Here is a 14,475-nt window from a genome sequence, read left to right as displayed (position 1 = left end):
AGATATACACAGATTATGAGACGAGGAGTTTTTTTTTTTTTTGTTTTTTACATATGCTACATTTTATATAACATAATATACTATACACTATAATTTTTGCATTGGACTTTCAAAAGTGAAGACATTTTCATGGTAATAAATCTCTTGAGAAACAATCTCTTTGTTTAAAGTTTCTCTTACCGTTTTGGCAATATTTTGGGCTGCTCTGATACGTCTGAGTTTTAGGTAACCAGGGTTCTTCATAACAGCTTGACCCAACTGAAGTGCAAAAAAAAACAAAAACAAGAGCAAATTAGTCTGTACCCTTGGTCGAGCCTTTGTTTACCATCAGCAGACAGCCATTGACCTGGGGCCCATTTTAGAAACAGAATTGCATCATATCAGCAGGAAAGAATCCAACTGCAAAGTCATTTCTGAAGACATCAAACAAAATGCTGAACATGAGAAACTGAATCGAAAGAACAACTGATTAAAGTCCATAATGCACAAACAAAAAAAAGAGAGAACACATGCTTTCATATGTGTTTTGTTTGCAGATAGCTTGTTGTGAATGAGGGGGCAACAGTTCAAAGTGTTAGCCTAGATATATGACTGCAACAACTGACTGTGGCTTAATTAGCACAGAATTAGTATTTATTAATTATATCTGATAATTACAGTCATTTACCACTCACATATCTAGAACAAAATAACAGGGGATAATAATTATAAGAAATGTGGTGCTTGTAGATGAAAATATTGCATCTGGGAATTTTTGAGTAACCACAGAAACCCCTTTTGCTTGAATAAAACAGACACATTGTTACAATATTTATCAATATGTGTGTTGAAGTGCAGCAACATCATACCATTTTAGCAGCCTCAGCTTCACCCTCAGCCTGTATTATCTTCTGTCTCTGGTCTTGTTTGGCCTTCTCTACATAGAACTGAGCCCTTTGGGCCTCCTGCTGGGCTACATGTCAACAAGAGAGACAGGTCATTTAAAAGAAAAAGGTCTCACACACAAATATTCTACGTTTTCAACATAACATTTCATACAAACAGTTTTGTGCAAGTTGAATACTGTGATTTGGTCAACAGGGAATACTGCTGAAATAAAACAAAGTCATAGAATGACCAGAGTGCCCTCAAGTGGAGAGCATTAGGATAAGCAAATATTATTCTGAAGAATACCCTTAATGCTTTTAAGAATGCTTCTAAGACACTTCAGTCCATAAAATAAAAAGTTTTAATGGATTATAATCAGTGCCATTATTTATTTATTTATGCAGTTTAAATTTGAAAAGCAGACCTTGATAATTTTTACTAGTTTTAATATTTATAAAAATGTCAGCAATATACGTTACTATTCAAATCTTTGGGATCAGTAATTTTTTCTCAAATATGCATTTAACTGATAAAAAGTGCCAGTAAGGTTTTACATTGTTACAAAAGATTTATATTTTCAAATAAACACTGAACTCTGTGCATGTCATGTTTATGTAGACAGGAAATACATTTAAATAAACATATCGGAGAATCACTGTATCAAGCTGTCCACATTATGTATTGTTATTATTATGTATTTCGATACTACTAACCGACTTGTTTTCTCTCCACAGCAGCGGTGTACTCTTTGCTGAAGCTGAGTTCTGTAATAGCCACGTCATCCAGGATGATGTTAAAGTCTTTAGCTCTTTCGATTAGATCTCGCCTTATGAGTAGTGACACCTGAACAACAAAACAACACAACACATAAATAACAGATAGACTCATTTTCTCAGTATCTGATCAACTTGTTTAAATCATCAACAGACATGCAGATACAATAAGGTCCAAAAGTGAACGTGCTTATATTTCGAATTGTTTACATTTACATTTATTCATTTAGCAGACGCTTTTATCCAAAGTGACTTACAAATTAGAATTGTTCTTACTTAATAGAGTTTCTCAGTATATGAACGTCCTAATGTTTGCTATGTCCTTCATCTGCTTTACTGAATAATTTCTAGACCTGACCAAACAAGCAGATACTTTAATATGAAATATTTTGTCTTGTATGTCTCAGCTCTTGTTCCATCTAGTCTCAGCACTTGTATATCAAATGAGAGTGTGAAATAACAGTCTGTTGTCTTAAATAGCTCCGTAACCAAATTAAGGCAGAGCTTCTTAGCCTCTGCTGAGAGTTAATCATTTTTGTCTAACACCAGGACACTCTGAACAGAGAAGCTACTGAAAGTGTTACGGTCAAATGTCAGGGGAAGCAGGTGAATGTATGGGTTAGGAATGAATATTTGGGTAAAAAAAAAAAGGAAAAACGTAAAGCAGCCTGCAGCAATTAGGCTATTGTAGAACGTAGCCTACACTTAACTTTGAAACTGTCAGCAAATCTTTTTTTTCTATTGTTTTACATGTTCTTGTTAAGAAACACTGGCATGTAAACATGATCGGGGAAAGTCGGCTCCTTGTCTGTTAACAATAAGGCCGGCCGCGGAGAAAACGCGCTCTGACGGCACAGACGTTGGCGGGACTCAGAAATAACGGTGTGCTAAGCAAATAAGTTTTGTGAAGCGCTTTGTGTTTCGTTTCACCACTGAATGGGATCCTCATCTGGTGGAATACATGGCTCCAGCAAGAACTGTTCCCACTCTCTGTAATCATCGCTGAAGAACTGGCTCAGCCTTTTCCGACGAGTGGGCATTGCATCCTCTTCATCGTGGCGGCTGCATCCACACCACTCGCAACAAGGAAAATAATGTTTTGATAATGTTCAAAAAAGTTTTTTTTCTTACTTCTCTCATGTCTTCATGTTTGTGCCGAGGGTCTAGGGCGGACGCGAGAAGAGGAGTTTTCACTGCATTCTCCAAGTTAGCTGTGTTTATTCGTTGCTTGAGAGATGCCGCAACAAAGTTCTTGAATTCGTTCACTTTCTGTGATTCTCGACAGCATATTTGAAGTATTGTAAAACACCGCACTTCTTAGGGGCCGTTCACATATCGTGTCTTTTGTGTGCTCAAGTTCGTTATTTCCAATGTATGCATGCGGTATGCGTGCCCACAATGGAAGCGACGCGGTCGCGATGTGCACGTGGTGCGACGCGCCCGTTTTCCCGGCACGTCCGCACCGCATCGAGTTAAAAACATCTCAACTTTTCAGAATGCCGCAAGCGCACCGCAGGTCATGTGACAAGAACTAAACATTAAGCTTCATCCTTTCCCGTAACAACATTGAAAGCTCAGCCAAGATGAAGGAACAGCTGATCATAGCTGTATATAGTTTTGCCATTTTGAAATAAATTTAGTAGCAGAGCTACTGAAAGCGATTTTTTTGTGCTGCAAATCCATTTATCCTTTGCTTAAATTTCCGTGTGTTCATGGAGAGAACACGTCATTGTTGCTTAGCAATGGCAGACGCCTCAGGAGCGCTTCTGCCCGAGCGCTTTGGAAAGAAGGAGAAAGCGGCGCGCCTAGCAGTGTGAACGGCCCCTTATTCATTCATTCATTATTTTTTTGCTTGCATACATCTTCAAATATGCTGTGGAGAATCACAGAAAGTGACCAAATTAGGTTTTATTATGAACTTTTTTTTTTGTTTTTTGTGAAATTCGAATATCATTTTTATTTATCGAATAATTAGAGCACACCCCTAGTAAAAACTATGCTTTAAACTACTTTATTGTTCAAATAATACAGTTTTGACAAACATGTATTGACAAAGTTTTATAAAATGATAAACCTCACACTTTTTTTTTTGTAAAGTGATTATTTGTTTTATATATTATTGGTCTGAAGACAAATGGCAGAGGGCCTGAAAGAAAATGCAGCAGTTACCACCATGTACATAAATCAGCTCGCACTAATAAGGACCATTGCATAAGGCATTCTCTTGAACCGCTTTGCTAAATTGAACAGCCAATTAGAGTGATCTCTCTCACGGATGGACTCAACATGCCCAATCAGCCAAAAAGCCAACAGTCACTGAACAACAACCAAACATTGCCGAAACCCAACTGCTGACTCTGACTTGGTGAATCACGGCCTTCAGTCTTCATACTGTACCTGAGCTCTCTGTGTGATCAGTTGGGAGGCATTGAACTTGGCCACCACACTCTTCAACACCTCATTGACGATAGAAGGAAGCACACGCTCATCATAGTCTTTCCCCAGCTGCTGGTACATGACCGGCAATTTGGAGGCAATGGGTCGAGACAGCACACGAAGACCAATGTTTACCATCTGAAGATCTGTGATGGACAGAGACACATGAAGTGGCACATTCTTAACACTTTTGTTATTTTTGTAGGGCAACAGTGAGAAGACAGGGTGTGTTACCTAACAACATCACTTAGAACTATGGCTGGGATGATAAATTGATGCAGAATCGATTTGTGGATCAATCCTTAGATTTTCAGAATGCATCGTGATACCTCTGGAATCGATTCTGAGCTTAGATTTTAACAGCAGATGGCACTCTAATCTAGTTTTTATTTGCACTCTCAATTGGTCATGAAGACAAGCACTAAAGAGTGCTTGTTGGTGTTCGGCTGAGTCAAATAATTTCACTCCATCTTAGAATGCTTTTATGATGCAAGATTAATGTAAACACTGCCCACTGTGAACAACTTTGTAATTTGCCTTAAAGGTCCCATGACATGGATTATTTCCTTTTCTTTAAATGCTTTTTAATGTTTCCTTAGGTGTATTTATATTGTAAGTATGATTTTTACATTTAAAATTTAGAAATAAAAAGCATTTTTATATCCTTACATTAGCCCTCTGGCTTGAATGCTCTGTTTGAAGGGGCATGTCTGCTGTGAGACTTAGAGTAAACCACAACTGTTGTGATTGGCTGACATCTTTGCATTCGAAATGCATATTACATGTGAAACCCCTCTCAAATATATATATTTACTATTACAGCTGTCAAGATGAACGAATCGTGGATTTGTTGATTATATAATTCTTTTTTCGATCTTTTTCCATTACATGAAAGGCTGCAGTGATGAGCATTGAGTAGACAGAGTCTGTTTATCACGTGAATGCAGTGATCTCGTCATTATTGCAACACGTTTTCTCTCACAAAATGCTTTCACCACAGCTAACAGCAAACACATGAATACAGTAAGAGCTCCGCTGTGCAGCATAACAGCGTCATTCATTGTAACGGCAGTTTAGGCAAGAGTGCAGATATACTCGCGATGTGTGACAGCTCCGGAAAAAAGCGAGCGTTCTTTGATCGCTCTCTGTAGTTAAATCACAATTTAAATAACAGATTTGTTTCATGCTACTAAGAGAAACAACGTGAAGTTGATCGTTTAGTCACTGGCTTGATTCACTGATGCATAAACAGTATTAAACGATTTAGAAAGAAAGTCTGTGGGAACTTGAATGATTAGCTACCCATCAGAAATCACTGATCACAGATCAGGCATTAATGAACACTGTTACTCACTGTTTGTGCCAGTGCCGTCGAATCCATATCATAAAAGTCTGTTTGAAATGCCTGTGCTGACATTGCGACTGAATTATATGTAAATATTTGGGCGGGCTAAGCAGAGAAAGGGGAGGTAACAAGTCTCGTTACAACGTCACAATGAGGAGATTCAAGATCAGCCCGTTTGAGCTTCCATTTTCTTAAAGGGGGGGTGAAATGCTTGTTTTCACTCAATATCCTGTTAATCTTGAGTACATATAGAGTAGTACTGCATCCTTCATAAATCCAAAAAGTCTTTAGTTTAATTATATTCATAAGAGAAAGATAGTCTGTACCGATTTTTCCCGGAAAAACACGACCGGCTGGAGGCGTTACGTGTGGGCGGAGCTGAAGAATCACGAGCGCGAATAGGCTTTTGAGTTGAGAGCATGTGGAAGCTGTGACATTACCGTGAGGGAAAACCCATCATCCAAAACAAACCATGGCTTACAGTCAGATTCAGCCGTTTATTTATGATCCAGAATCAGATCCAGAGGCTGAAACTGAACGAAAGAAGCAGCAGCAACGACTCGCTCCGAGCGGGGCTCGAACCTGGGTCTCTGGCATGGGAGGGGACGCACTAACAAGGAGGCAGAGATATTTGAAGCAGTTTTACTCACCGCCTGCGGTTCCAACACACGATCGTGACCCTTTTTCCTTGGGATTGCATCATCCTTAAGAAATAAACGATACGCAAATCCGTCGTCAAACTGGGCCTTGTGAACAAGCATCTTTGAAATGCAGGGAACAAACAAAAACACTTGCACAGCTCCGTTGATGCTCTGTAAAAATAAACTCCATCCACTGGTCCCTTAATGCTGTTTCTCTTTTGGTAATCTGTGCAGGGTTGTCTTGCCCTGGCAACCAAAAACACACTTCTTTTGTGACTTTTCGCGACGCTCTCGCTCTGATCAGTGAATCGCTCTGATCAGTGAAATGTCTGTGTTGCTCAGCCTCGCTATACGGGAGCGCGCGCTCTTCCGGCAGAAGTGCCTTAGGACCCATATAAGGAAATTCCGCTCCATCTAACGTCACACAGAGCCATACTCGAAAAAAAATTTCCGAAACTTGTGACAAACCGGAAGGAGTATTTTGGGAACAACTTAATTTTTGAAACTTTGTCCATGTTTAGCATGGGAATCCAACTCTTTAACAATGTAAAAAACTAAGTATGCATGAAATAGCATTTCACCCCCCCCCCCCTTTAAAAGCAGAGAAAGATAGAAAAATCTAAATTTACACCGATTCAAATTTCTAGAAACTTGGGGAGCATATACAGGCTAGGGGAACTCATATTAATGTTAGAAAACCTTAGAAAGTGAAATTTTCATGTCATAGGACCTTTAACCTTTTTGAATTTTATGAATGATTATTTAAGGTTCAAGTGTCTGTAAGGATTAAAAAAAAAAAAAAAAAAACAGAGTACGGGTGTTTCTAAAGCATGCAGTTCCATCTGCTGTTCAAAACTAAGCTCAAAATCGATTCAAGAAAGAATCGCGATGTATTCAGAAAATCTCAGAATCGATGCTGAATCATTTATCGATTTATTTTCCCAGCCCTACTTGGAACTTTATCAAACCAAAGTTGAACATTTATTGCAGTTATGAGAATTTGGTTCATGGTTACCTTTGCTTCCAGTGAGGGATGAAATCTTCCTGGGCCTAACTCGAATGTCATAGATGACGGGGTACTGGAACCACGGCAATCTAAATGTAACAGACTGATTAAGGGAACAGCTTACTGCAAAATGTAACTTTTCACATCATTTGCTCCCTCCAGGCACGTGCAGAGGGGGGGGGGGGGGGCGTTGGGTGCTTGAGCACCTGCCCCTTTGCCCTTTGGTGCCCAAAGTGCCCTTTTGTCAAACAAAATTTCGCAAAATTACGCAAATCGGCAAGGAATGCTTCACAATATATTGCTGTATTGCTATTTTGAACCACGCTATTTAAAGCCTTGTTCCATGTGCCCCTTTTATACTTTAAGCACCTGCCCCTCCAAAGGTCTCTGCACGGCCCTGGCTCACTCTCATGTTTGTTCTGACCACGTATTGCAGAATTCTGCCAAGCTCTAAAAGAGCACATTTGAAGGAATAGTTGTGAATTGTTGATTATTGCAATGCTATTTCGACTCATCTTTTTAATGGCACCATCAAAAATTAGATGAAGTCGAATGAAGAAACAAACTCAGCTACATTTTGCATGGCCGGAGGATGAGCAAATTTCCATTTTCGGGTAAACTATTCCTTTAAAGTATAATAAAAGTAGTTCAAGCCTCCAAAAGTCATACAATAACTATGTGTGAGGACTAGCAAGTATTAAACAATCAACTAAAGATTTGTGTGAGCTTTGGTGAAGATAACGTTAACAGTCACATTTTATGTGTATAACATTCATAGAAACACATTTATACTGCTGTTTTAAAAGTCTGGAATCAATAAGATTTTTTTTTCTTTTCTTTTTTAAGATTTACAATAAGAAATGTTTTTTGTGAACCAAATGAGCCAATTATGTGACACTAAAGAGTAGTGGGCTGTTGAAAATTCAGCTTTGTCATGACAGGAATAAACAACAACAACAACAACAACAAATAAATCAAATAGAAAAAAGTTATTCTATATTATATTAATATTTCATAATTTGTAAAAAGAATTTGAGTGTATTACTTCTTTTACAATTAGGGATGTGAGTAATTAGGGGTATAAGTTTATATAAATGTATGTCTGAGGGGAACTTACTGTCTTTAAAAAAGTTTAGATGGTATTTTCCATGTTGCCCCTGTATAATTCATACTACAGTTCATAAGTGCAGTGCTACATTGTTTACGGTGGTAATAAAGGAAACACTTTAAGTGCCACCTGCTGGTAGAAAGTGAATCTGCGTCTCATTCAGCTCGTCTGATGTTTCTGTTTCATGCTGGGTTTTTTTTATATATAGTTTCACAAAACTGAAGTCAATTGATTATGTTTTTTCTTAGAATTTCAGAATTATACAATATAATTTACATTAAAACTGCTTATGTTGCATGTATGCAGCATCTTTCTTTGGAACATTAAATGCAGGTTGCCTCTAATTTTGGAATTAAAATGGAAAGAGCAACAGACAGCCTTATTTTGTTTAAATAAAGATATTTCTTTTTGTTATTTCAATTTACACTATATTTTGTTCATTTAGCAGACACTTTTATCCAAAACGACTAACAATTGAGGACAATATAAGCAATCAAAATGAACAAAATAGCAATAATAGTATATTATTATGGTGTTATATTTCAATTTAACAAAGAAACGTGCAGCATTTTGTCAAAGCAATAACAAAAGGACACATTTAATTTATAATTTTTCATAAATCTCATTAGCTAAAAAAAAATAATTAAAAAATTGTACATCGCTTTGTGCTATTATTATGAAATCTCATGGGTCTAATAAGAACTGATGTGTTTATTGTACCTGAAGTGCAATCCTTCTGCAAGCACAGTGTCCAACTGCATCCCTCCAATTCTGTTGAAGATAACGGCTCTCTGGCCACCCTCCACTAGACACACAGCAAAACACAATTGGTTATTAAACTTCCAATAAACTATGAATATTCTCCTTTGTGTTCCACACAAATTAGACATTTGTAAGGGTTTAGAAAACGATTTAATAAATTGTGACAGAATTATTGTTTTGGTGTGAACTGTGTTTTATTATGTAATTTTGCTAACTTAAAATAGCCCATCATAATAAGGTGGGGGTGGGGGGGGGGGGGGGGCAGATATATGCCCCAGGTAGTTTTACACCGTTGTTCATGATGCATCCAGTAGAGTAAGGCTGTACAGTATGAGTAGACAAGTCTAAAAGCGACATGAAAATAAATAATTGCAAAAGTTATTATTGTTCAGCACTTGTGCAGTGTTGCAACATTTATAATTAAATGTCAATTAATTTCAATATGTTTTAGGGGCAGTCATGGCTTAATGGATAAAGAGTCTCAAGTCCAGCAGGAATTGTGGTTGGGGGACTGAAAGCAGAATGAAGAGAGAGCTCTCTTCTGCCCACAATACCACGAATGAGGTGTGACCCTTGAGCCAGGATATTTTGATTATTTCTTGCAGAATGGAAAAGCTTGCATGAAACTCATCTATGAAAAGGCTCAAGTGCATGTACAAATCTTTTTTTTTTGTTTTTTACATTATTTTACAGCAGCTATTTGTATTATTTTAATTTTTTAAGTTTCTTCATTTCACATATGAATGGCAAGTGGTAGTCTGCTGAATTTTTCCTTTTACTCACATGGCAAAGAAAATTACACTGCCAACATGCATGTTGTTTCCAAGTGAAAAAAAACTGTAAAAATCTATTATGTTGGTTTTAAATAGAGGTGATTTTACCAAAATATCATAAGGCACACAATGCAAATGTGAAATGGATTGCCATAACTCCTTCTACTCCCTGGTAGGGATGGGTACAGAGAATCTGTATTTTTTTTGGACCGTTACACAATTGGGTCATTACCGGTGTATCGATAAGCTTTAGGACAAATTATACTGTTATTGATACTTGTATTATTTAATCTCTGTATACTTCTGTGTTAACAGCGAATTAAATGCTGCAGTTTGCACATTTTCAGTCCCTGAATGATGTGATCACTTGGCCGATGTTTGCTAGACGTGCGTGTGATATCCATGAGCATGTGTGGTGTCAGTTTGTGTGCAGACAGTCATTGCAGCAAGGCTGAAATGTTCAAGTGTGGCCTCACGTAACAAAACTGAGTGACACATTTAATGCCAGATGCAATTTCTGCAGTACTGTAATAGTGACCAAAAGGCGGAAACATAATATAAATAAACATCTAAAAACAAAACACACCACCTGCATCAAGCAATGCACTATATTAACTGTCTCCGTCATTTCCTGGCTCCAGCTCCAACTGCAACTCCTCTGCCTCAGCCTCAAGTGAAGGTAAGATTCATTATAAAATAAGTTTTTGTTAGCAGATTTTGGGGACACCAAATCAGTTTTAAAATCTAAATAGAATTACCCCACAGGAAACGCTAGTCAAGTTTCACCTTAAAAAGTAAAAAGTTAGTGAAAGCTTTCTATTTAAGAAAAATGCTGTTCTTTTGAACTTTCTATTTATCAAATAATCCTGAAAAAAAAAAATTGTACACAACTGTTTTCAACATTGATAATAATAAATGTTTCTGAGCAGAAAAAATATTAGAATCATTTCTAAAGGATCACGTAACGTGACACTGAAGACCGGCGTAATGATGCTGAAAATTCAGCTTTACATCACAGATATAAATTGCATTTTAGAATATATTCAAATAGAAAACAATTATTTTAAATTGTAAAAATAATCCACAATATTACTGTTTTTGCTTCATTACTCTATTTGAATCAAATAAATGAATACTTGGTGAACAGAAGACAATTGTTTTAAAAACTTCACATTCCATTTCCATTAACTATGTAGGCTAGGCAATAGCGATAAGTTAGAATACCATTACCATTAATTTAACTGTACAAAAAAATTAGTATCCACTAGCATCGCTTACAGCATCTTTAGTTTGATATTGATGTGAACTGAGATGTGTGATCTGTCCCCACCTGACAATTAAGTTAACTAATTTTGTATAGGTTTTTTTTTCATTATTGCTAATATTTTCCTCTAGGAAGAAGACCACTCCCCTTGACCCCAATTACCACTGCCCTTCCAGAGAGGGAGATTATCAAAAACACACTTATACCTTCTTAGTATGAAACTGACGTATATGGGATATCGCTTCGATAGACCAATCTACTTTGAGTGTAAACTAAACGAGCCAATGCACATTGGCATGCAATTACTGCATCCAGCTGCCGCTGATCACTGTGTGAGGATAAGAAGGCAGCAGGTACAATGCATTTCAGCTTTTCGCTTCGGAGCCAATCATTAGTATCGCTCTGCTCAACTGTGTCTGCTGTGAACTGGTTCCCCGAACTAGTGCTCCTTGTGACAGCCCCTCCTTGGCCAATTCCTCTGACGAAGGATCTACTGACTTAGAGATGGGGCACTATTTGGCACCCACGTCCAGACCTTTGGAAACTCCATGTCTGGTCCCTGGACAGGAAGCAGAGGCTCTAGGTGACCTACTCCAAGAGGTAGTGAACACCATCACTTCGGCAAGAGCAACATCTACAAGACACGCTTACACTTTGAAGTGGAACCTGTTCGTCGAGTGGTGTTTTTCTCGCCGAGAAGACCCCTGAAGATGCTTGATTGCGGTCGTGCTGTCCTTTCTGCAGCAAGGGCTGGAGCAAAGTCTGTTTCCCTCCACCCTCAAAGTCCAGGTTGCTGCTATTGCTGCGTACCATGACCTTGTGAATGGGAAGTCTTTGGGTAGGCATGACCTCATCATCAGGTTCCTTAGAGGTCCATCCCAGCCCCCCGTATACCCTCTTGGGACCTGTCTCTAGTGCTTAAATAACTACAGTAGGGCCCATTCGAGCCTTTGCATTCAGATGAGCTAAAGTTTCTTTCATTGAAAACTTTGCTCCTGCTTTCACTCGCCTCCATCAAGAGGGTAGGGGACCTGCATGCATTTTCGGTCGACGATTTGTGCCCAGAGTTCAGGCCGGCTGACTCCCAGGTAATCCCCAGCCTGGCTATGTGCCCAAGGTTCCCACTACACCCTTCAAAGACCAAGTGGTGAACCTGCAAGCGCTGCCCCTGGAGGAGGCAGACCCAGCCCTGGCTTTGCTTTGTCCCGTCTGAGAATTAAGGTGCTACGTAGACCGGACACAAAGCTTAAGGACCTCAGACCAGCTTTTTGTCTGTTATGGACGCCAGGAGAAGGGGAGTGCCATCTCGAAGCAGAGGATGGCCCACTGGATTGTGGATGCCATAACCCTGGCTTATCAGGCTCAGGATGTGCCCTGCCCGTTCAGGATGCAAACTCACTCAACTAGAAGTGTTGCATCCTCCTGGGCGCTGACTCTTGGCACCTCGCTGACAGTTATTTGTAGAGCTGCGGGCTGGGCGACCCCTAATACGTTCGCTAGGTTCTATAGCTTTCGTGTAGAGCCGGTATCTTCCTGTGTTCTCACCTCAAACGGGTAGTCGCACTGAGAGGCCCCGGTTAGTGTCGGCTTACTTAAACTGCTCCAGAGAGTCCGTACTGTAGACCCTGTTGAGATCCTCCATCACCCTAAGCAGCTGGATGCAGCAGAACATCTGGCGCCAGGCCTTCATGATGTATCCGTGAGAACAATGGAAGGTTGGGTTCCATATTGAGACCTAAGCGGTACGCGTACGTGTATAGTCCACGGTATAGCCTTAGAGCCCATGTTTACCTGGCAGACTTCTGCCTTCCCAAGAGGGTTTTTAATCACCTTAAATTTCTCTGTATACTCCTAAACGGATGCTATATGTGTATTTGCCTCCGAGACCTCCATCCGGAAGGATGGGGCTTCCGCAGCATCCTGGTTCCAAGCGGACCGGGTACGTTTTCCCAGTGTTATCCAATCTCACCCAGTGAGGTAGTGCTTTGACAACGGTGAGTGGAACTACTTGTTCTGAGCCCTGGCTTACACCTAATAGGGGCACAGGCGGCTTGCACAGGGCACTGGAAGGGGCAGCACCCATGGCGCTTTGATAGGGTTCCCATATTCGTCGGTCACCGACGTGGCGTCGAGAGTGACCGACTGAAAGGGAACGTCTCGGTTACGTATGGTAACCCCCTCGTTCCCTGAAGGAGGGAACGGAGACGCCACGTCCCATCGCCATGGTTGTTGACTATTTAAAAGTGTGAGAAATCCCTAACCAAGCCACGTAGCATACGAAGCCCAGTTAGGAGCATACATTTCTGTTGTGTTCTTGGTACCTATAAAAGGTGTAAAAGAACAATTCAATGGGAGCAACCATGTGGCATGCAGGCTGTGTTTGTTGTTGGCCTTTGATGCTAATAAATCTTTGAATATGTTACTTCTAGAATCTGACTCTTCATGCTTACCTGGACTTGAAACACTACAATTTCTTGTGAGGGCATTCCTCGACAAGGCCACAGCCATGGACCCTTGATTCAAGGCAAAGGTGACAGAGTGAAATCTGGGATCGAGTTGTCGAGGCAGCAGTGAAGGAAATACTCATTAAATCGTTTATTTTAGAATATGAGCAATGTTTACTAAGATGTTTTTTATTTAATGTTGAATGTGATAATGTACATGACTTTGAAGTAATTTCCCTCAGTTGTTTTCAGAAAAGGACGATGAGGTAATGGTAGTGAGAGGTGAGTCACAGATTGAAGATGGAGAAGAGCATGAAGAGGACTTGGTAAGTTGGATATATTTATGTGATGCTCATGCTGTGTTCTAACAAAAAATGAATAAAACTGACTACAATAACATTGTAAATCTTATATAAGTCTCTGCACTAGAAGAACTCTGCAGAAGAGGACAGAGAGCTAAAGAGACTCCTCATTCAAGTACAACACACTACACCGACCCTCCATGAGAAGATGAAGAGTGAAGGGTCAGTCTACAGAGCCTTGCCTCCCAACCCCATCTCCGAAGACCCTGTCCTCTGTTGGTGGGATATGAAAGACAACTTACCTCTTCTTGCACAGCTTTCCTCCATCTTCCTGTGTGGAAGGCTTTCTCAACTCCATGCGAAAGTGTGTTCTCAACAGCCAGGGACATTCTCTGTAAAGAGAGATAGCGCCTGCTCTCTGTGAAAGTCAATATGTTGATTTTTCTTAAATAAAAATAGCTAGATACGCCAAACTTCTCTCACATTCTGTTGTGCTCCTATGCACATGGGGTGTTTAGAAATGTTGTGCTGTGGTATGATGAGGAAATCTTTCTCTATCTTTCGGTCTCTACCTCTCTCTCTTGCTCTTTTTGAAGGCCTTTTTTATTAAAAAAATGTGCTTCATGTGCCTTTTTCTGTTCATTTGTAAACTGCAGTAATAAGGTTCAGCATTAAGTAACTAGAAATGTCTTTCTGCACCAAATTATATAGAGTAGTATCGATAAGCGGTATCTGTATCAATAAAATGTAAACG

The 14,475-nt window shown here is 39.5% G+C and overlaps 1 protein-coding gene across 3 annotated transcripts in view; it reads right to left on the bottom strand.

Annotated features, from left to right (window-relative positions):
- Nucleotides 1-14,475, bottom strand: part of LOC113115062 (prohibitin-2-like) — a 29,092-nt gene that overhangs the window by 1,137 nt on the left and 13,480 nt on the right. For 2 of the 3 annotated variants that reach the window (XM_026282338.1, XM_026282330.1), the window contains 7 exons: nucleotides 14,024-14,113; nucleotides 8,897-8,981; nucleotides 7,078-7,157; nucleotides 4,038-4,222; nucleotides 1,581-1,710; nucleotides 849-952; nucleotides 181-258 (listed from right to left, as the gene is read on the bottom strand). In XM_026282338.1, the coding sequence (XP_026138123.1) occupies nucleotides 181-258; nucleotides 849-952; nucleotides 1,581-1,710; nucleotides 4,038-4,222; nucleotides 7,078-7,157; nucleotides 8,897-8,981; nucleotides 14,024-14,048 (687 nt within the window). In that variant the 5' untranslated portion in view covers nucleotides 14,049-14,113. The remainder of the gene's footprint in view (nucleotides 1-180; nucleotides 259-848; nucleotides 953-1,580; nucleotides 1,711-4,037; nucleotides 4,223-7,077; nucleotides 7,158-8,896; nucleotides 8,982-14,023; nucleotides 14,114-14,475) is intronic. The other variant, XM_026282321.1, reaches the window with a different exon arrangement.

This window comes from Carassius auratus, chromosome 2 (genome assembly GCF_003368295.1).
Source record: "Carassius auratus strain Wakin chromosome 2, ASM336829v1, whole genome shotgun sequence".
Classification (NCBI taxonomy): Eukaryota; Metazoa; Chordata; class Actinopteri; order Cypriniformes; family Cyprinidae; genus Carassius; species Carassius auratus.
This window is presented reverse-complemented; position numbering and strand designations above follow the sequence as displayed.